The sequence below is a fragment of the Rattus norvegicus genome, chromosome 5 (assembly GCF_036323735.1).
Source record: "Rattus norvegicus strain BN/NHsdMcwi chromosome 5, GRCr8, whole genome shotgun sequence".
Classification (NCBI taxonomy): Eukaryota; Metazoa; Chordata; class Mammalia; order Rodentia; family Muridae; genus Rattus; species Rattus norvegicus.
The window spans coordinates 26,486,921-26,509,946 of NC_086023.1; the positions used below are offsets into that span (position 1 = coordinate 26,486,921).

At 41.0% G+C, this 23,026-nt stretch overlaps 1 protein-coding gene across 1 annotated transcript in view; it reads left to right on the top strand.

Moving 5' to 3' along the window:
- Positions 1 to 23,026, top strand: part of Rab2a (RAB2A, member RAS oncogene family) — a 64,018-nt gene that overhangs the window by 13,497 nt on the left and 27,495 nt on the right. Inside the window, exons 2-3 of the mRNA NM_031718.2 lie at positions 7,074 to 7,145; positions 17,743 to 17,810. Coding sequence (NP_113906.2) covers positions 7,074 to 7,145; positions 17,743 to 17,810 — 140 coding nt within the window. The remainder of the gene's footprint in view (positions 1 to 7,073; positions 7,146 to 17,742; positions 17,811 to 23,026) is intronic.

Below are 23,026 nucleotides of genomic sequence, written 5' to 3' on the forward strand. Positions count from 1 at the left end.
ACACATAAGTTACTCCCTAAGAAAAGTACTAAATGTTTTCTTTTGTTTTCCATTTTTTATTCATTTGTTTTTATTTCATATAGATGTGTATGTGTGTGCCTGAGTATATTGTCTGCATCACATTCGTGCTAAGGGGCTGTGATGGTCAGAAGAGGTATTGGAGCCTCTGGAATCAGAGTTACAGCTCTGAGCTGCTGTGTGGGTGCTGGGAACTAAGCCTGGGTCCTCTACAAGAGCAACAAGTGCTCCTGACCACTGAGCCATCCTTCTTAGTCCTATTTTCTGATTTTGAATTAACATATCTAGCTTTGTATTTGTGAATACATTACACTTAAGCTAAGCTTTTCTACACTTAACCTATATTCTAGATCTTCCTATTTCAGCAATTGAATTTGGCTTATCTTACTGGAGGATGTTGTTAATTATGCCAAGTATATTAGCCAGAGTTTACCTGGCTGACAGGAAATCACCCAAAATTTGAACAAAGCAGAAACAAAATCAGCAATCCTAAACTGTAATGAAATTAGAGTCAAGATGGGGAGAAGACTGGCTAAGGGATAGAGAAAAAAAATTAAGGAACACAATGAAAGGACTGAGGGTGACTAAAGCTGCCTAGTATGCACAAAGCCTTGGGTTTACTCCCCAGCACCACATAAAAGCTGGCTAGGCATGGTGTAATCTCAGCACACCTGTAATCTCAGCATGTAGGAGATAGAAGCAGGAAACCAAATGTTTAAAGTCATTCCCATCTACATACCAAATTTGAGACCAGCCTGGACTACATTGGACTCAGCCTCAATAAAAATACAGAAAGAAAGAACACTGGTGGGGGAAAACTGAGAGAAGGCCCTCCCTCTGCCATTGTAGTGAGGCAGGGCATAATGGAACAGATCTGGCACCTAGGTGTCTTTGGAGGGATTGCGGCTCAGGTCAGCCCATAGCAGTTTACTGAGGAGCTTAGATAGGTAGGATCCTGCTGGAACTCCAGAGGCAGCTGAAGCAATAATGGGGGAGTTGGCCATAGAGAGGCACAAATGCTGTTGCTGTCCGGAAGCTAGGCTGTGCCCTGCTGCAGATCCTCTGATCTCACTAGCAGACAATTATCAGTTGACTATCATCCTAGTATACTCCTGTGAGTTTACCTTTTCAAAGGAAAATCACATGTAAATTCAGGATAGATCATGGCAGACATGAGATTCTAATGTAGCACAGTCACACTTTATTCCCTAGAATACTATCCTGTCTGAAAACGTCCCATTTAAAAAATAATGTTAGGGGCTGGGGATTTAGCTCAGTGGTAGAGCGCTTACCTAGGAAGCGCAAGGCCCTGGGTTCGGTCCCCAGCTCCGAAAAAAAAGAACCAAAAAAAAAATAATAATAATAATAATAATAATAATGTTGGGAGGCTGGAGAGATGGCTCAGTGGTTAAGAGCACTGACTGTTCTTCTAGAGGTCCTAAGGTCAGTTCCCAGCAACCACACAGTGGCTCACAACCATTTGTAAGGAGATCTGATGCCCTCTTCTAGTGTGTCTGAAGACAGCTACAGTGTACTCATATACATAGAAAAAAGTTGAAAAAGTAGTCATTTTTCTTGAAGTGTAGACTAGATTTATCATAGAGGAATGAGTAGTCTCTGTTCTCTTTATGCAAACACAACATTAACTCAGCGTTCCCTGAGCATCTGCTTTCTGAGGCTGTTGACTATTAGAATAATTTTCAAATGACCAAAGAGTACATCTTAACTGCACCTGAAGAAGGAAGCACGATTGCACTCAGACAGTAAAGGTACAGTTTGCTAAAGGTTGATAAAGTAGGCCTGAATGGGCAAAATGTCAGGCTTGTCTTTAGGTTCTAGGAAAAGTACCAGCTTGCTGCCACTTTGTGTCTTCTTCATGTGTCTCAGTAGATGTCATTAGGTCAGTAGTGTGGTCACTGTAATATGAGCAAACAAGGCTTGAAAACCTAAAGCAGTCTTTCTTGTCAGTGCTGTACAGGATTCAAGTCTAGTCCAGTAAATAGTAGGCACCTCTCACATTTGTTGGATGGTAGTAATCACTGAAATACAGAAGGTTCACCAAATGCTTAAAAAGTAACAAGAGACACTACTTTGAAGAATTAGATACGCCCCCTGCTCTACAGAGTTAACATCCACAGAGCTGGAAACTGGGAGTTACCTTAGTGGAGGATACGCCTTTCTAGCAAGCATTAGGCTCTGGATTTAGTACTTAACATGGGGATGGGGGTGGAGGAGAGTCAACAGAGCCATGATAAGGTCTCTGGTCAAGGAACTGGATATAGACTATCTTCTGAAACACCAGCTTATGAGTGAATATATACTTGTAATGGCATAGCAGGAGTATCAGATGTTAAAATAACCTTCCCCTTCTACTTCTTTACTCCCATATTTCTGGCACAGTTGTATCTAGTAGAGATTGGATAAAAAAAATGGATACTACTGATAAAAGTTAGAAAATACCTTGTTTGCGTAAGCTAATAAATTTCTAAAGAATGGACACTTCAAATGTATGCTCTTTATTTTTAAATAAAAGTTATGTGTATACTAGTACAAAAATATTAAAGGTCTGAAAACTGTCTGTGGAGATGAAAAATGGCGCTGTACAGGAGAGGTATAGAGCTCCCGAAGTGCATGTGCCCACATGGTAGTCTTTACTGAGTACAGCATGGAGTAGGTGGGGGACTTTCTCTGCAGTGGACAAACCTGACAAATTGCTTCAACCAAGATGAACAGTTACTTCATAGAAATAGAAGTTACTTCTAGAAAATAGAAATCTTCTCTGTGGCCTTCCTCTCAAGCACTCATGACCTGAACCTAGTCATGACAAAAATGAAATTACAGGCATCACCAGCACAGTTTTTTATTGATTGTGTAGCAGTCTTTCAGCTTTGTCAAAGTGCTTGTTTTTACTGCTTTCCGTTTTTCAGGGGAGTGTCTTGCATTGTTCAAACTATGGTTTTTTGGTAATGTGGCATTAATTTCTTTATTTCTGTGCCCAAGTAGTAGTATTCAGAACATAAGCAGGTGAACATTCAATAAACAGCTGCCATCTTCCTTTTGTGGGGTTATTGCCTTTTCAGGGTGTTAGGTTGCTGGTTGGTTTTTTGTTTTGTTTATAGCAGCATGGCTGTCTTCCTGACTTTCTTCCCTATGTCTTTGTTTCTTTAACCTTAAGACAAAGCCTCTTATAACCCAAGCTGGCCTCAAACTCTGTAACCAAGAGTGAACTAAACTCATGATCCTTTTGCTTCTGCCTCTAGTGCTGATATTTCTGATGTATGTCACCATGCCTTGTCCTTTTTATTAACACAGAGAAATGTATAAAATATCAGATTTTGTTGCATTTTCACATATGTATAGAACACACATTGATTATATTCACCCTCTATTACCTTGTTCCCCTCTTCCTCTTCTCTAATAATCCTTCCCTCCTCCCTCCCCCTCCTCTTCCCCACCCCTCTTTTCCATAGATAGGGCATTCCAGAAAAGAAGTGAAGCTTTTCTTTCTAAGTCTGCTTTATTCTGTCTAACACGGTCCTTTCCAGTTATGTCATCCTCTTAATCTTTACTAATACTCCATTATGTATATACATCCTGCATTTGCCTTAGTTCTTTATGAGGCCACCTGCCCTTAGATTTAGTCCACATCTCAGTTCCCGATTAGTTTATCTTGAAATTCTTAAGACACATCTGCAGTGCCTTCTTTCCAAATGAGATTGTGGATTGAAACTGTCATATGTCTTTAGGGTCCCTGTCTGCTCAGCTTGCTGTCATCAGCGACCAGAGAAGTGTGCAGTGGGACAATGGAAAGACACACAAAATCAATAATAATGTTAAATTTTAAAAACAGCTGGGGCTCTCAGTATGAACCACCAATCAAAGAACATGCACAGGCTGGACCTAGGCCTCCCACACATATGTAGCTGATGTGCAGCTTGGTCTTCGTGTGGGTTCTGACCAACTGGAATGGGGGCTGTCCCAAAGCTGTTGCTGATATGTGGGACATGTTCTTCTAGCTGGGCTGCTTTGTCTAGCCCCACTGGGAGAAGAAGCGCCTAGCCTCACAGAGACTTGAAGTGCCAGGGAAGGAGGAATGGGGGAAAGATTGTGGGAGAGGATGACCAGGAAGGGGACAGTGAATGGGGTGTAAAGTAAATAAATAAAAAGATTAATTTAAAAAATGAAGATTGCTTTTCTGGACAATATTGGCCTGCCAACAGCATGCAAACAGTTCTGAAGTCACTTTCCTTAGCCAGAAGCTGATATGCTTAAAGATATTCTTAAAATATACCTTTAAAACTTTTGACTAGGCCAGATAAATTTTGATAGACATTTTCTATTTTCTATATTTCTGTATTCATCTTGAAGAATTATTAATGCTTGTATTAAGGTTTTGAATTTTCAGAATACTTTTAAATTTTGTTATTTGAACCTGTGATATTCCTTTGAGGGAGGAATAGTGTTCTCTCTTTATCTGTTTAGTTTTCGTTTTTTCTTTTGCATAATCTGTGCATGTGTGTGTCCGTGTATGTGTATGTTAGTATTATGGAGTACCAGACCAGGGCTTTGTGCATGTTAGGCAACGCTCTACCACTGAGCCACTCAAGTCACAGTCCTGTAGGATTTTCTTTTTCTCATTTTACAAACAGAAAAATTGAGCTGAATTTTTATAACTTTTTTGTTCAAGATTTATGAGTTAAAAGCTAAAAGAGATTTTAATTAAAGTTAAAAGGAAAGACTAGTGAATATTATAATGAAGTTGTTTATAGCAAAATGGTTTCTAAAAAGCTTTTGTCTGGTTGCAAAATAAACTTTTAATATTTAAGTTATACTTGAATTTCTACTATAGGATCTGTATTTGAATTGTATCAGCATTTAGAGTTCTAATCACAGATTCTCAGAAGACTGAGACTGGAAGATTGGTGTAAGTTCAAGGACATAGCAAGACACTGTCTTAGAAAACCAAAATTAAGCAAACTTAAACCTAGACTGTTCATTTACTGGAGTTTTGTTTCCCACCCCTACCCCTTCCCCCTCTTCCTCTTCCCCTGTAGGACCATTGTACAACACTGTTCTGTACTAGTTAGCAGTATACCACGCTGTTCTGAACTAGTTAGCAGTATATCATGCTGTTTTGTACTAGTTAGCAGTATTCCATGCTGTTTTGTACTAGTTAGCAGTATTCCATGCTGTTCTGTACTAGTTAGCAGTAGCCCTGGCGCTTTCCAGACCGGTGACTTTTCCCCCTGTCATGTTTTGAATGTAAATTGTTTGGCTTGGGAAAAATAGGATCATCACCAATTTTTAAGACTCTTGAAATTACCAGAAATTCTAAAACGACCCATTGATTTCTTAGGAATCCGAGTTTCTTGCAAAGTGTTTCTTGCCCCAAATCTCTTGAGGACTAAGTAGATGAAACGTCAAGCTTTAAGACCGACCTTATAGATTCTCTGGGATGGAGCTTCAGGAATTTGAATTTTAATGTACCTTGATGTTAATTGTTTGCCACAGACACGGTCTTTAGGGACTTGATTCTCACAGTGCTTTGTCCTACAAAGGGAACAATCAGTGACTTGGACCCTAAGTTAAATAAAAAATAAATTAAAATAAAAGGCTGAGGTAGAAGGATTGCTTTGTTTTGAGTTCAAGGACAGCCTCTGCTACATAAACCAGGACAGGAAAAAAAGAAGAGAAGCAGACGAGATGGCCGCAGCACTATTACATGCATCATGTGTGTTCACAGAGAAGTCATAAGCCTAATGAAGGCCTTAAAGTGTAGTATTTCTTATCAGCTTGTCAAGTTGGAGCAGTGGGAATCCCTGCCAGGAAGCCTGCTAGCCTGACTCTGAGCCCTGAGCCCTGAGCCCCTCTGGTGGAATTGGTTAATTGCTGCAGTTGTCCTTTGACCACCACCCATGCATCATAGCACACACTTTTACATACATACACATACACACCACGAAGAGTATTTTCCACATCAGATGTTTTGGAAGAAGAAATGATGACTAAATTTTAGATCTTTCCCCAAGGAACTTTGTTTATAAAAGAGATGAAATAGCCATTTAAATAACTGATAGTATAAATTAAAATTAGTAATAAATGCCTTTTCAGAAATAGAAGTCCATTAAAGATCACATCTAGCTAATGGAAAAAAGGCCTTCACAAATGGAGGTGATCAGCCTCACCAAGCTCAGGGAGAGGTAGGAGACGATGGTCGTTAATTGTTTGCTGAGGAAAGGAGTCTTTGCCTTCTAAACACATCTGTCGTTTCCACATTCTCAAAATACCGCTGCCTTGGTCTTCTCCTTTTTCTGAAGCCATTTCAAGCAAAGGCAGTGTGGAAGTCTGGCTTACTAACTGCTGTGTGATAACTGCGAGGTTGCTGAACAAAACTAAGTCACCCTCCTTGAAAGATGTGAGGTTCTTGACGGTTGTGCACCGAAGAAAGGATTCAGTACAGAGAGAAGCGTAACCGTGGGGGTAATCGGGGTTGGCTACTGCTCAGAACCTACAGAAAAGCCTGGGCCTACCTGTGAAGAAAAGGGATGCTGGGTGCTCTAGGACTGAAGGGACTCGGACAGCGCAGATGCATGAAGGAAGCTTGGCATAAAGAAGTGAAACATTTGGTAAAAAAAACTCTTAGATTTAGACTTTTTAATTAAATTAGATAATGAGTTCTAGAGTCACTCTGTGTTCTAAGTGTGTTATGTGTTAACTGATTTAATTTGCCCAACTCTGTGATAAACATGCATTCTTATCCCCATTTTATAAATGACACAGAGGACAACACACGTCTTATCCATCTTCCCAGGGGGGGGGGGGGTGCTGTGGAAGGATTGCTAAGACCTAGTTGCTGTTCTAGAACTTCAGCCGCCATGCCTCCTTTGCATAGAAAGCTAGTGAGTAAGAGCAAAGGGTTATTTTAAGAAATTGAGAACTGCAAATTATGACTGGCTGTTCACAGCAGCAAAAGCCCTTGCTGCCACTTTTCTAAAGTCAGTCTTAATTTCTGTGAGATATTTTTTCTGATTGTTTATTCATGTTTTAATTTCCAGGTGTTGGTAAATCGTGCTTATTGCTACAGTTTACAGACAAGAGGTTTCAGCCGGTGCATGACCTCACAATTGGTAAGTTTTCTGAAAGAAAACACATTAAATGTTTTGAATAACTTATGTATAATATACTAGGGGTCCATTGAACAAGCAGTGAAACTAGATTTGTTGTTGTGCAAAATGTAGTCTCTATTCCTTTTACAAATAAATACATAATAAAAATAAATATTAACTAACTTTTCATACAGGATTAGAGTATGAGGGACATTAATATTAAAATTTCAGTTCTATTTAATTATGAATTATATTTTTAAGAGACAAAATTGCACCACAATGGATGCTTACTGGAAACTGAAACAAGTCAAATTATTTCTCCACTTCCCATTTCACCTTTTCTTTGTCTACAGTGAAAACAACAGTACCTCTCCACGTTACCATAGCAGTAAATGAGCTGTAATGGAAGGCACTAGAGCAGTGCCCTCAGTGTGGCCATACTGCATGTGGCCTGTAGTCACTGCCCACTATGAAGTGTAAATGAGACAGGTACTAATAACAAATAGTCAATCGGTGTTAGTTACTACTTTACATAGTGTAAAATACTACTTTTTATCAATACACAAAGCTTCGAAGTTAAAATGAGTGAAAAACTAAACGTTTTAGATAGACACAGTTTGTTTGAAAATTCTATTGTTGGTCAGGCATGGTGGCATGATCTTGCAAACCCAGTACTTGGGAAACAGAGACAGGAGCTTCACCACAAGTTCAGAGCTATGTAGCAAAATGTCTCTTTAAAAAATTAATTAAATTTATCTATCACTAGATGGATGGGTGGGTGAGTGGGTGTTGGATGGATGGATGGATAATCTAGAGCAGTGGTTCTCACCCTGTGGTTTGAATCCCCTTTGGGGATTGAACTATCCTTTCACAGGATTCAAACATTAGACATCCTGCATATCAGACATTTACATTAGGATTCTCACACAAAAATACAATTATGAAATAGAATAAAATGATTTTATGGTTGGAGGTTACCAGCCCACAACTTGAGGAACTGGTTTAAGAGTCATTGCATTAGGAAGGTTGAGACCCATGGGAGATGTGGGGGATCTGACAGGTAAGTAATCTAGCTGGATGATTCTTCTGCAACCTGCTAACAACTGGAATTGAATTAAATAGAGAAAGGGGGAGTACTTGGCAGTTGTAGTTCTTTTGTTTAGTGACATTCTCTCACTGGATGCCTGGTCCTGCTGGTGAGTTGTGTTTAAGACAGATCTCCAGGTATTATAAACAGACAGTCCTTTGCAGTCCTCTGCTTTCACCTCCTGAATTCTGGGTCACAGTTGTGTCCTACCACACTCAGTCTCTTCATTTTATTATTTTATTTACTCATCACACTTTACTAACAGTGAATACAGGAGGATCTAGGCGTTCAAGGCTAACCAACCTCAGCTATGTAGTGAGTTTAAGTCTAGTCTAGACAGCATGAAACCCTATCTCAAAAAACCAAAACCAAAGGACTGGTGAGAGGAGGGTTAACAAAAAAATAAGGATGTGTGAAAACCTCTTAAAACCTTCTACTTTGTAAAGTCTTTTGTTTGTGTGTGGGTTTGGTTTTTGTTTGTTTTAGTGGTTGTGGGGTTTTTTTTTTGTTGTTGTTGTTTGGTTGGTTTTGTTTTTGGAGTTGTTCTACATGGATAGTGCTTTCCCCAGACAACATGGCGATTAAATGTAAATCTTAGTACTAGGCATAGGATTTCTCACTGTGTGTCTTTATTCGTCAAGGAAGTTCCAGAAGTACCTACAATAACTCAGGTTGTTACCATTGCTCTTGGTTACCCACAAGAACTTAATAACAAGACCAACCCTGATGCTAAAAATACAACCCAGTATTATTACAGGACACAAAGAAATCAAATAGAACTGATCTGGAAATTTCTTATGTGTTGGCTAATGTTTGTAATGCGGGAAGATGCTGCAGCTTGTGTGGGGGAGACAAGCTATCAAGGCTCTTACTGGGCATCAAACCCTGCATGTTACAATATCCTTTCAGGCAATGTGTGCCCACTTGTGCAACGGTGGCACAAATGTTATGTCAGCAACTAAATGCCTTTTGATTAGATGTGAGGCCTGCTCCACATATCTGAAACTGTAAATTTGATCAAAAGCCCATGGCTAGGGAGGTCATAGGCCCTAGGCGCCTTAGGCCTTGGATATATTACTGTTGTCTTATTAGATGAACATAATGTTAAGCTGCCTTCCAAATAGTTGTACAGATAGTATTGTCCTTAACAGTTAATGCAGAGCTTCACGACTGGTCCAAGTGCTGAGAATAAGTAAGTGACTATCAGCTTCCAGTCCTTAGTAGGACATCTATATCAGGCATCCACCCCCAAGCTCCGATAAAAGAGGTAGTACAAAGAAGGTAAAAATTGGAAGATGGAGAAGATTGCTAGGAAGCGGTATCTTCTGGATACCATATGACCAATTCACTCATGAACTCACTGCAGCTATGGTGACTTACACAAGAGCAAGAAACAAGATGTCAGCATTCCAGTAGGCAGCACTAAAACTAGGACTAGAGATTAAAGAATAAAGAGGACATGCGTCTGAAATGGGGATGCGTTTGGCAGTGGGAACAGAATTGGAGGTGTATATGATCAAGATACATTGTTTATGTTGTGTTTTATAAAACATGATATGAGACCCCGGGAGAGGGTGCCTTAGCAGGCCCTGGCTGAGGCCTCTCCCTGAGGTATCAGCCATATGACAGGACTAGTGTAAAAGGAAGTTTATTTGGGACCTGGAAAGGGGGTCTGGAGAAGGGAGTAGAGGCAGAGAAAGGAAGGGGACAGAGAAGGACAAAAACAGAGAAAGAGGAGAAGAGGCCGGCTGAGGATACAAGGGAAGAAAGAGAATAGATGGAGAGAGGAAAGCTTGGGGGTGGGTGGGGGACAGGCAGGCCAAACAGTCCTTTTAATGTGAGCCAGGCACGGCATAGCCACCTGGCTGCGGCTAGCTAACGGAGCATTGAGGAAATACTAGCAGTTTACATTTATGAAACTGTCAAAGAGTAAAAGATACTTTTAAAAAGATGTAGTAGTTGCCTTTTTTTATTGCTGTGATAAAATATCATGACTAAGGAACTTAGAAAGCATTTGATTGGGCTTATGGTTCCAAAGGGTTAGTCGCGGATGGTGGAGTGAAGGCATGATAGCAAGAACAGCAGGAAGCTCATTTCTTGAATCATAAGCAGGAGGCAGAGAATACACTAGGAGTGGCACAAGCTTTATAAACCTCAAAGCCTTACTTCCTAATCCTTCCTAAACAGTTACACCAACCAGGGACCAAGTGTTCAGATATGAGCCTGTGAAGGCTCTTCTCATTCAAACCATCACAACAGAAAGACTGTATCAACAGATATACCCATAATCTACTTGTTTGGATAATCTCTAGTATATACAGTGATGATGGGTGGAATGGGCAATATTGTTTAAATCTAGTTCCATGGCTTTAAAAAAGAAATTCTTTCCTCAATGGCTTTGGAATCCTGGTAACTAGTTGTAGGAGAGAGTATGTCCTAAAATGACTAGCCAAACAGTTGTTTTCAATATAGAGTATTTCTAAAACTTGTTCTTCCTCTTGCCTGACTCCTGTGCATAGATACATAAATTGGTGCAGTGCACCCAGTAGAGTAAACAGACCTGAACCCATCACAAAATGGCATACCCTGTCCTGTGAAGAGAGACTAAGAAAGTTGTTGGAAATTCACACGCTGCCAGCTGACTTCACGCTAGGTTGTTGGCTGATAGCAGACACTGAAGACTGGAGGCTAAAGGAAAAGAGAAGTTAGAGGTCTTTTCTATTTCACTCTTAGCCTGGGTTGACTTATGTTCCCCATGTCCTCTGGTCAAGAAACAGCAGCAGTTTCTTCTTATGGTTCATCTCTGAGCGGAGTTCCTACCTTTCTTTGAGTCTCTTGCCTCTTTCTGTGTTATAACAAATTCTTTATATCAGACATTTAAGTATTTAAGTGTGGTCTCCGCCTTTCTGACCAAGACCCTGCTTAGTATACCTTCCTGCTTCACATCCTACTCTCAGAATTTTTATTTCATTTTAGAATTTGTTTTTATTCTTTGTCAGATGTATGTATGTATGTATGTATGTATGTATGTATGTATGTATGTATGTATGATTTTAGCACCAGTTGCCCATAACACTGTTAATTCCTCTTCTTTCGTTGAAACTCTTCTCAGCAAGCCCCTCTCTTCCTTTCACATCTCTTTTTTAATGTTATAATAAGGTTCCCTGCATAAGCATGGGTGGGAAGCTACTTACTGGAGCATGGGCAACTTGCTAGGATAAAACTGAAGAAAGCGACCCCTGCCTCCAGGCACCATTAACTATCCTTCAAGGAGGAGCAGAGCCTCCTGAACCCTTCCTTCTTCCATGATGAAATTTGATAGATGTATAGTGAGCACAGCTGCAGTGAGTCCGTGAGTCTCTCAGCTGTCTTCTGTCTGTCCAACACTCTGCCAGTGTTCCCTAAGGCTTGAAGGTAGGTGTGATATATATGTCTCACTTATGATCAGGGACTCCATAGTCATTTATTCTCTGTACTCTGACCAGTCGTGAGCCTCTGTATTAACCCTTTGCACTGCAAAAAGAAGCATATCTGTTCAGGGCTGGCTGGAAGCTACACTGTCCTGTAGGTAGAAGTGTAAGTGTTTTGTCCGTTCAGTTAAATAAGAGTAGATTCCCCTTTACAGCCTTAGGCCTCCTTTGTCATGTATGCTTGGCCAGGTTTACAGAACCTGCCGTGAGTGTTCTCCTGTGCAGTGAGCCTTAAATCCAATCAAAAAAGCAATTAGTTATCTACATAATTTTCATGGCACTACCAATAGACATATCTTGGCAGGCAAGTTGATTTTTATAGTTGACAGTAGTCACAGCTGGGTCTCTGTAGCACCTTTTGGCACAATGTAAGCTAACCAGTGGGAAGAAAGCTTCCAGGTCAATTCTAGCTGGATTGATTCATGTCCTGTGACCAAAGTATCTAGTACCTAGAGCAGTGGCAATAGCTTGTACTGTTTTAAGGGTCTGGCACCTCCCTTACCAACAACTTTAGGAAAGTAGAGTTGTTGGCACTGGGTGTTTTCATGTTGCCTCTTAAGTAACAAAATGCACCTAACAGATTAAGCAGATCAAAACTTTATTGTTTTAAGTACTTCTTTGTGTCCCATAAAAACTGAAGAAGGGAGAACCTGGGTCTCACCAGAAGAGGAGCTTAAGCCTGTAAGGAGATGGAACGTCTGCCTCTGCCACCCATTCCCCTAGGCTTTATTTTTCTCCGCCTGTTCCCAGTGGAGTATGGGTTGGTTGGTTGGTTGGTTGGTTGATTGGTTGGTTGGTTGGTTGGTTGGTTGATTTTCGGGGTTTTGGTGGCGGCAGCAGTGGTGGTGGTGGTGGTGGTGGTGGTGGTGGTGGTGGTGGTGGTGGTGGTGGTGGTGGTGGTGGTGGTGGAGGAGGAGGAAGAGGAGGAGGAGGAGGAAGAGGAGGAGGAGGATTTTTGTTGTTGTTGGTTTGGGGGTTTTTTGGGGTTTTTTTTCCTATCTCTATGACAAGAAATAGTTACTATAATCAGTTCCAAAGTTGTATCATTCAGAAGATTAAAGAGTTTTGTAAATGTAAATCCAAGTTCTTTGCAAAAGAAAGTTCACTGGTTCAATTGGTACAGACCCACTTATATCTGGGAGCTACAGATGTGGGTCAGCTCAGGTAAGAGGCCCAGGGTCAGCTTGCTCGTCTTACCAACTGTCCTGGTAGTAGGGTTTAGATGCTTAGTCACATAATTCCTAGCCCTTAAATGTTAGCTGCTTACCTTACTTACTCTTCTGTTGCTGTGAAGAGACACCATGACCAAAGCAACTTATGAAATATTTAGCTGGATCTAATGGCAAATAACTTTAATCCCAACAGTTGAGAAGTAGAGGGAGGTGGATCTCTGTGAGTTCAAGACCAGCCTGGTCTACATAGACCCTTAAAAACAAAAGAAACAAAACAACAAAAGAAAGCATTTAATTGTAGGCTTGCTTAGAATGTCAGAGGATGAGTCTGTGACGATCATTGAGGGGAGTATGGTGACAGACAGGAAGGCATGATATTGGATCAGTAGCTAAACATTTACATTCTGATTTTCAAGTTGTGGGGAGAGAGAGACTAGACCTGGAGTAGCTTTTAAAACCTCAGAGTCCATCCCCAGTGACACCTCCTTCAACAAAGCCACACTTAATTCTTCTGAAAATAGTTCCTCCACCTTAGAACCAAGCATTCAAATTATGAGGCTTAGGGGACCATTCTCATTCAAACCACCACACTAGCTATCTTTTTTTTTAACTTAGTTTTATGACAAGCAGTTCTATTCTCTTCATACACCCTGTCTCCTGAGCATATGGTTTCTATCAGTTTGCTTTCTCAACCTTGTCTCTTGCTTTTTTCTGAGCCATGGAGGCAGTGTACACTGTTGAAGCTTAGCTGTTTGCTCTCCACTGAATACCCAGCAGCTTGTATTCCTCACAGCTCCTCTTCTCAGTAGGAATTGGCTTGCCACTGCTGCTGTTTCCAAATTGTTCATATCTCACACTGTAGCTTCCAGTTATAGGAAATGAAATTGTATATCTATTTCTGTAAGTATTTTTATTCAGAAAAGACACAGAAATGCTAGAAAACAGCCAGAGTAAATGAATTTTGGTGTGATACCCAGTATCAATTTAGGTAGTGAATGAGTAAGTCTTGCTTTAAAACTTTATGATTAGGATTGTTTTTCCTAAAAAGCTAACAAGCCTTATGGAAGAAGGATGTGGTCATTTCAGCTTTTGAGCTTTGTTCAGGGAAACTGCATTCAGTGGATTGGAATATTTGCTAAGTATCTTCATCCTGTCGCACAGGTGGGTTTGCCCTTTGGATATGACATACTTAAGTTTAGGCTGTCACTATAGTGGTTTGAATTAGAATGTCCCCCATATGCTTATATATTTGAATACTTAGTCACCATAGAGTACAATTGTTTGAGAAGGACTATAAAGACTAGAGGGCGTGGCCTCGTTAGAGTGGGTCTGGGGATAGACTTTGAGGTTTCAAAAGCCTATGGCAGGCCAAGTCTTCCTCTCCCTGCTGGTTGCCTGTCGATCAGGATGTAACATTCTCAGTTACTGACCAATGTCATGCGTGTCTCCTTCCCACCATGATGATAGTGGACCAACCTTCTAAATTAAGCAAGCCTCCAGTTAAATGCTTTCTCTTACAAGAGATGCTTTGGTCATGCTGTTTCCTCACAGCAATAAAACAGTAACAAAGACAGTGACCAAGAAAGTGTCAAATGGTAGAGGGCTTGAGAGGTGTTTCCATAGTGAAGAGTGCGTGCTGTACAATCATGAGGACCAGAGTTCTATCCCAGTACCCATAAACCCCAGCTCTGAGGAATCTGACAGCCTCTTTGGACCTCCATGCCCACACAGGAATGTGCATCTGTTTTATTCAAAATACACTCACAGACTCATTCACACACAAGTCTTTCGTTAAATATTAAGTGATAGAAGAAAAGAAATAAAAGATTAGGTTACACACATATATACATATAAAATGACTTACAGGCTGTGATCCAGCTAACCCAACAAATGGGCCCAAGAATCCAGTAGTTGTTCAGTCCACAAGGCTGGGTGTCTTAGCTGGTCTTAAGACTGTGCTGGAATCTCAAAGAGGTAGGCTCTACTGCCAGTGAAGGAATGGCCTTGTTAGTGAGGGCAAGAGCAAGTAGGAGAGAGCAAGGCTTCCTTCCTTCCTCACAGGTGTGCCCAGCCATTTTGGGATTTTAGTTGATTCCAAATGTTGTTAAATTGACAACCAAAATGGCTATCACAGATAGGGAATACTCTCATATGTTGTTTATCCTTTGTCTCGGGGAGTTGTTAAGATAAACCCAAACAGCGATTTATAAATAGCTTCATGAATGTAATTGCATTATAAAATCTAGAGGCCAGCATGGACCATCATCGTGGATGTGACGTAGAAACTTAAACATAAGTTAAATACTGACTACAGACTTCATCAGGTCTGCCACTCTCGGCTCCTCTTTTCCTCCACTGCAGTTGACCCGGATACTCTACATCAGCTGCCCAGTGTCCAAAGCACAGCCAGGACCTTGCTCGTCCCGGTGCTTAAAACCACTCAACAGTTTCAGTTTCACACATCTCCTGTCTTCTAAGTCAGCTTCTCGGATTCCAGTGCCACCTGTAATCCAGTGACACAGTGACACTACCTTGTCACTGGTCTGCTCACGTCCTGTTTGCCAGGCTCAGCATGCTCATTACCACTCCTGCGTGCACTTCTCTTCCCTCTCACGTCCCTCCCTGAGCAAACTGTGGATTAAATCTGACTCTCTGCTCCATCTTCCCGTACCATTAGACATGGCTGGAGACAAACATGCTGCAAGTCTCATTTTTAATTTCTTAGACCCCAACTCAAGGGAACTTGCTGTATTGCCTGATAGTTGTACCTTATTTCCTCGTTTGTAAAACTGTACCATTTTTTTTTATATATTTAGCCATGCAATACTCTAATTTGATTACCTTGATTTGTATTTCATTCAGAAAAAAAATGGGCAAGTCAAGAAACTTTTTCATAGGTTCCCAGCAGCTCCGCCTTGAGAAGCCTGTGCCCAGGAACTGCCTACCCTCCCTCACCCCGCGCCCATCGTAGAGGAACTCTGCAGATTAGCATGCTCACAGATGTCTGCCCACCTTAGTGGCTCATTTTCTTTCCAGTTATCATTAACTTTTCCATTTTAAGTGATTGCTTTTTATGACTCTTTTTCTTTCAATAATTTGCCTTCATTTTAACAAAATTTCTCACAAAAAAATTATCCGTATTTTCTACCCTTAATGTCTCTGTCTGTCTCCTCTTCCCTCCTCCTCTCTCCTACTTCCCTCTCTTATTTGGTATTAGTGTTGGTTTTTCTGAGACAAGGTCTCATATAGCCCAATGTGGTCTTAGATTCAATGTGTAGCTGAGGATGGCCTTGAACTCTTGGTCTTGTCTCCACTTCCCAAGTGAAAGAATCATAGGTTTGTACCACTACATCCAGTTTTCCACTTTCCTTCCTGAACTCTCTCATTAACCCCTCCCACTGTGCCTATTAAGCTGTACATCTAAATATGTCCCTTTCTTAGATGTTGAATAGATAGCTAACACATCCCAAATGGCTTCCATATCAGTGTGGTAAAAGAACCCTTTTCTTTTCACCCTCGCTTTTATTCAGCTTGCTCTCTTCCAATTTTATCAATCAAAATAACAAAAAGTGGTTGTTGCCAATTTTTAAATAACTATTGTGAATATGAATATACTCCGTAGACCTGTAAGATGTTTCAGTAATTAAGGGTTCTTGCTGCCAAGCCTAGCGATCCAAGTTTGATCCCAAAGACTCATGGTGAAAGGAAAGAAGTATCTTCTGGAAGTTGTCTCTGGTCCTCTCCATGCACTGTGTGAGATCCAGACACACACACACACACACACACGTGCATGCATGCATAAATACATACATACATACATACATACATACATACATATATACATACATACGTGAATAAAGATGTTGGCTTATCTGTTCACTTGTTTGAAGGGCTTTTATGCCATTGGGTGGTGGGTGGTATATGTGTATCTCTAGTCAGAAGAGATATTTTTAAAAGTATTCGTGCTATGAATGTACATCTGTGTGTAGATGAACAGATGTGAAAACACTATGTTTTCTGTAGCGTAATTTTTAGTTTTACATTTTTTATTCTAGTACCTCATGACTCCTGTGTCTCTTTTCTCTAGATTTCCACTATTTCTGACCTGAAAATCATGAGCATAACCATTAGTTTCTAGGTTATGTATCCCCAAGAATAGAATAAGTATTAAAATGCCAAGTGAAAACCGTAGCACGCTGTATATCAATTCTCCTTCTGTCTACCTCCTGATCACAGATAAAGGATTGTAAGGTGGTAAACTGTATATATTTTCTTGTTGGCTTTGCTTTTTGGAAAACGGTCTCTTCTAACGCAGGCTGTTCCAGGCTCACTTTGTAACTGAGGATGGCCTTGAACTCTTTTTTTTTTTTTTTTTTTTTTTTTTGGTTCTTTTTTTCGGAGCTGGGGACTGAACCCAGGGCCTTGCGCTTCTTAGGCAAGCGCTCTACCGCTGAGCTAAATCCCCAACCCCGGCCTTGAACTCTTGATTCTCCAGCCTCTCAATATTGGCTTTACAAGCATATGCTATCATGCCTAACTGTAATTGTGAATTGTTTTTCTTTTCTTTTTTGAGTCAGGGTCTTTCTGTATATCCTTAGCTATCCTAGAACTCACTTCGTAGTCCAGGCTAGCTTTGAACTCAGGAAAGTCGAGCTGCTTCTGCCTCCCATGGATGATTGAAGGCATGTGCTTGCCTTGGTTATCTAGAGTCTAGGTGATAACAATTTGGTTTCAGTGATAACTTCCAGGGTACCTGTGACTTAACTTACATATTTTCCAGGGTTAGCAGATATGTATATCAGATATCTCCAAACCAAGCATTCCGTGTTCAATAGTCAGGTGTGAGGTATTTACTTGGTTCTTTTAACATTGTTTTCTGTTCTATTCAGGTGTAGAGTTTGGTGCTCGAATGATAACCATTGATGGGAAACAGATAAAACTCCAGATCTGGGATACAGTAAGTATAGCATTTATGAGAGTACCTTTGCATTTGTGGTTAAGATTAAATGTGTCAGTCACCAAATTTCTATAACCCTGAAATGAAATGGACCTAGAAAAGATTTTTCTTAATATTTAGTGATTTCAACAGGTAAATGTGCCTGCAGGAACTGAGTATTGGTAGACAAATCTGTGGGAATCCTTAGGCCTTGTGATCTGAATAGAAACACTCCAGGAACTGTATATATGTATAGTTTTTTAAATGTTTACTTTTATGTGTCTCTGTGTATTTGCATGAGTATTTATGTACCCCACACAGGTGCAGGGCGCATGGAGGCAGAATAGGGCATCGATGCCCTAGCACTAGAGTTACAGGTGGTTGTGAACTGTCACATGGGTGCTGGGAACCAACCTCAGGGTCATATGTAAAATCAGCAACTTCTCTCAGCCATGGAGCCATGTCTCCAGCTCCTAACAACTGTATTTTTAAGAAAAAGAATCACCAAGTCTCGATTTTTAAGAAGGAATAAATGTGATGTAAAATAAAAATACTATTATGTAGATATTGATCCTGAGCACTTATAAGTTTGTTTGATTCAGTCCTTATTACTGTAAGCCTCTTAACAAACCCGTCCTATTTCCATCACTTCCCATTCGATGAACTAATGCTACATGTAAGCTATATGGTTTTAAATGTTGTTTTCTCATATGAATCCAGAATAAGAAAATGATTTGAACTTGCAAACACTATTCCAATTACTGCCCACCTTTGTGAACCATCTTACACTATACTCAGAAACTTATTTTTCCTTTTTTTTTAAGATTTATTTATTTATTATATATAAGCACACTGTGGCTGTCTTCAGACACACCAGAAGGCGGCACTGGATCCCATTACAGATGGTTGTGAGCCACCATGTGGTTGCTGGGAATTGAACTCAGGACCTCTGGAAGAGCAGTCAGTGCTCTTAACCACTGAGCCATCACTCCAGCCCTTATTTTTCCTTTTTAAAAAATTGTTTCTGAGTGAATATTTTTTAGATGCATAAAGTGAAACTACAGTAGCTACCATAAGGCAGCAGTTTTCAAATCCTACGTATTTAAAAAACCATGAAGAGCTTCAGCTTTTATGGGTTATTAGTATAAGTAGTATACTATATTAAAAGTTAAAATTGGGAAACTTATTAGATACTTGGGTCTTTTGCTTTCATATCTGGTATTAGGGGATCTAACAAGACTTGATGTATATTAGGCATCAGTATATTAGTAGAAGTGATAAGCACTGAGCTATATCCTCGGTTTCTAATTCATTTTAAAGTAATATTAATAAGTGTTTTAAGGCACATAAACAATACAATATAAATGAAAATTAATTCTACTTTTCCAAAGCAAAAATAATCAGCTATATTTTTGTAGGAAGAAGATTGATGTAGTGTTATGGTTTTGAAAATCTCTCCTGTCTGCTTAGCACAAGATACTGGAATCCCTAGTTTCCTCCTACATCAAGTCCCACATGTGTTTAGCTAAAGGGTACAAAGTCCTGCAAGTAGCTAGTTGAGGATCGCATCCCCGTACGCAGTACAAGGGGATGTAGTCTCCATATGGCCCTGTTCTCCTTTCCTCCATTCACTCATTTTACTTTCTCCCTTGACAATGCATGCAGAAGCTCTTGAGAAAATAATCAAAGAGAGTTACCCACTCTCAGACTGCATTGCTGAGGACAAGCAGGTTGCTGGGGGTTGTTTGCCGTATATGGATTACCTGTTATTTCCCAAGTGTGCCACAGTTGTATTTCAGATGGTACACGGTGACTAGATCTCTCTGCTCTGCTCTGCCTTGGAGTTGTCCATTGCACTGCATTCTTCTGCCTTCTGACCTCCTCTCAGTGGAAAGCTGACTTACCCGTGTCCTTTTTGTCTGTCTGGTCGGTTGGATTTGTGCTTTGTTTTGAGATAGAGTCTCCCTGACTGTCCTGGAGCTAAACTGTAGAACTGCTCTGTAGACTAGGCTAGCCTCGAACTCAGAGGTCTTCCTGCCTGTGCCTCTTGAGTTCTGGGATTAATGGTGTGCACCAACACACCCAGCATGTGTCTATTTCATAAGGGTTTCTACAGCCAGCCTAAAAGAGTCGGCCTAAAATGTGTTAACACTGCCTATGATACATGTATGTGTTGGTGTACATATGACTGTTTGGAGATGCCAGCAGTCAATGTCAGGTATTTTCCTTGATCATGGTCCACCTTGGTATCCTTTTGTTTGTGTCAGAGTCTTCAGCTCATCAGTTGTACTAGGCTGGCAGTGAGTTCCAGGGAGTTCCCACTTTACCTCCAAAGCCTTGGGGTTATAAGCACACCACCATGCCAAGCCTTTGACCCGAAGACCGGGTGTTTGAGTGTAGGTCCTCATACTTGTGAGACAGGTACTGTACCAGTTGTGTCCCTGGCCCAACACATTTTTTGACTTAGATTTTTCTCAAGTAACCTGACTTCAAATCAAAACTACATGGATAATCTGGGCGCAGTGGCCCATGCCTCTACACCTTGCATTTGGGAGGGTAGAAGCAGGAAGATCAGGAATTGAAGATCATCCTCGGCTACATATGAATTAGAGGCCAATATAGACTACATTAGACTTTGTCTCAGAGAAACAAATGGAAAGGAAAAAACCCTACATGGAAGGGCTTGAAAGTATGTATCTCATAGATCAAGTGCTTGCCTAGCATGCATAAAAGTCTCGAATCTTCCTCTCACATCTTAAAAGGCAGAAGGCAGGAAAGAAAAAGCATGTTAAGAGGAAAATAATATATGTAAAGTCTTTCTCTCTTAGACATTTAAGAGTATGATCTCCTGTTGTCTTAGTTAGGATTTCATTGCTGTGAACAGACACCATGACCAAGGCAACTCATATAAAGGCAAACATTTAATTGGGGCTGGCTTTCAGTTTCAGAGGTTCAGTTCATTATCATCATGGTCAGAAGCATGGCAGCATGCAGGCAGGCATAGTGCTGGAGGAGCTAAGAGTTCTACATCTTGATCTGCAGGAAGCAGAAGGGACACCGCCTATAGCCAAGAGTCTCTTTTCTGCATTGGGTAGAGCTTGAGCACTGGGAAACCTCAGGGCTCACCTACACAGTGACACACTTCTTCCAACAAGGCCACACCTCCTAACAGTGCCATTTCCCATGGGCCAAGCATATGCAAACCACCACACCAACTAAAAGGAAGTATTTTCTGCTTCACTAAAAGAGTTACATAAAATAGGTTGCTTTCTTAACTGATATCCTTATACAACATACATCATTAGGCATTGTTTAATGTGATCAAGACTACTTGCTGTGTTTCCTAAGCATGCCTTCATACCTTAAAGAAGAAAGGAAAATAATCATAGCATGCAGAAAGCTGAGACAGGAAGATCAGAAGTTCAAGGCCAGCCTGGGCTATGGGTGACTGACTCATAATCAAAAGAAATTTTTTTCTGCCTACACCCTGTGTTTAAGTCACCATGTGTTAGGATGTTGTTATTTAGTATACCCTCTGACTGTTCACATTTCATACCTCTTCCCCCTCAACACCCCCCACCCCCGTCTCCCAAGAGGACGTTCCCACCCCACCAAACCTCCCCACTCCCTGGGGCCTCAAGTCTCTTGAGTGTTTTTGTTTTTTTGTTTTTTTTTTTTTCTTTTTTTCCAGAGCTGGGGACCGAACCCAGGGCCTTGCGCTTGCTAGGCCAGCGCTCTACCACTGAGCTAAATCCCCAACCCCAAGTCTCTTGCGTGTTAAGCGCATCTCTTCTCACTGAGGCTGAACCAGGCAGTCCTCCGCTGTATATTGTTGGGGGCCTCATATCAGCTGGCGTATGCTGCCTGGTTGGTAGCTCAGTGTCTGAACAATCTTGGGGGTCCAGGTTAGTTGAGGTTGCTGGTCCTCCAGTGGAGCCGCTCTCCTCTTCAGCTTCTTCCAGCTTTTCCCTAGTTCAACCGCAGGGGCCAGAAGCTTCTGTCCATGGATTGGGTGTAAATATCTGCATCTGACTCAGCTGCTTGTTGGGCCTTTTGGAGTCATGCTAGGCTCCTGTTTGTAAGCACGCCGTGACATCATTAATTGTGTTGGGGCCTCTCCTTTAGCTGGATCCTATTCTTGGCCTGTCACTGGACCTCCTTTCCTCAGGCTCTTCTACATTTTTGTCCCTGCAGTTCTTTTAGACAGGAACAATTCTGGGTCACTTGATGCCCTATCTTTCTACTGGAGGTGTACTCTACAAGTTCCCTCTCCCCACTGTAGGGCCTTTCATCTAAGGTTCCTACCTTTGAGTCCTTAGTGTCTCTGACCTCCCAGGTCTCTGGTATATTCTAGAGGGTCCCCCCACCTCTTACCTCCTGAGGTTGCCTGTTTCCATCCTTTCTGCTGGCCCTCAGAGCTTCACTCACCACCACCTCCAGTACCTGATCATGTTCCCCTCTTCCCCTCCCTGTCCCCTTTCCCACCCAGGTCTCTCCCCTCCCACTGCCACCCCATGATTGCTTTCTTCTCCCTTCCAAATGGGATTGAGGTAGCCTCACGTGGGCCCTTCGACTTGTTAACCTCTTGAGTTCTGTGGATTTTATCCTGGGCATTCTGACTTTTTTGGCTAATATCCACTTATTAGTGAGTACACACCATGCATGTCCTTTTGGCTCTGAGTTACTCACTCAGGATATTTTCTAGTTCCATCCATTTTCCTGCAAAACTCATGATGTCATCATTCTTAATAGCTGAGTAGTATTCAATTGTGTAAATAAACCACATTTTCTGTATCCATTCTCCTGTCGTGTGACAGCTGGGTCACACATACAGCTTCTAAATCACTTTTTCTTACAAAATTTTCATCTTCCTTTTAAAATGTTGTTCTTATTTACATAGCTAGAGTTTTATTGTTAGGTGAATGACTGGCTAACAATCAGAAATAAGTATTACTGTAATACTGACTCTCACAAGTCTAAAGTATTGAATGGCTAGCTCTTTGGGAACAATCAAGATAACACATTAAAGTGCCTTCTATAAACACACTTAGGTTAGCCCTGCTGGGACTAAAGAAGAAGTGCATTTGAGCATTGGATTCATTTCATTTAATCAATAGTGTTAAGACAAAACCACTTGGAAGTGCTTTTGGATCTGTGAGGACAAAAGGGTTGAATGTGGAGTGTAGTAGCCAAGCCCTTGCACTTTTTGAAACCCTGGAGGGTTTGAACTGATCCTC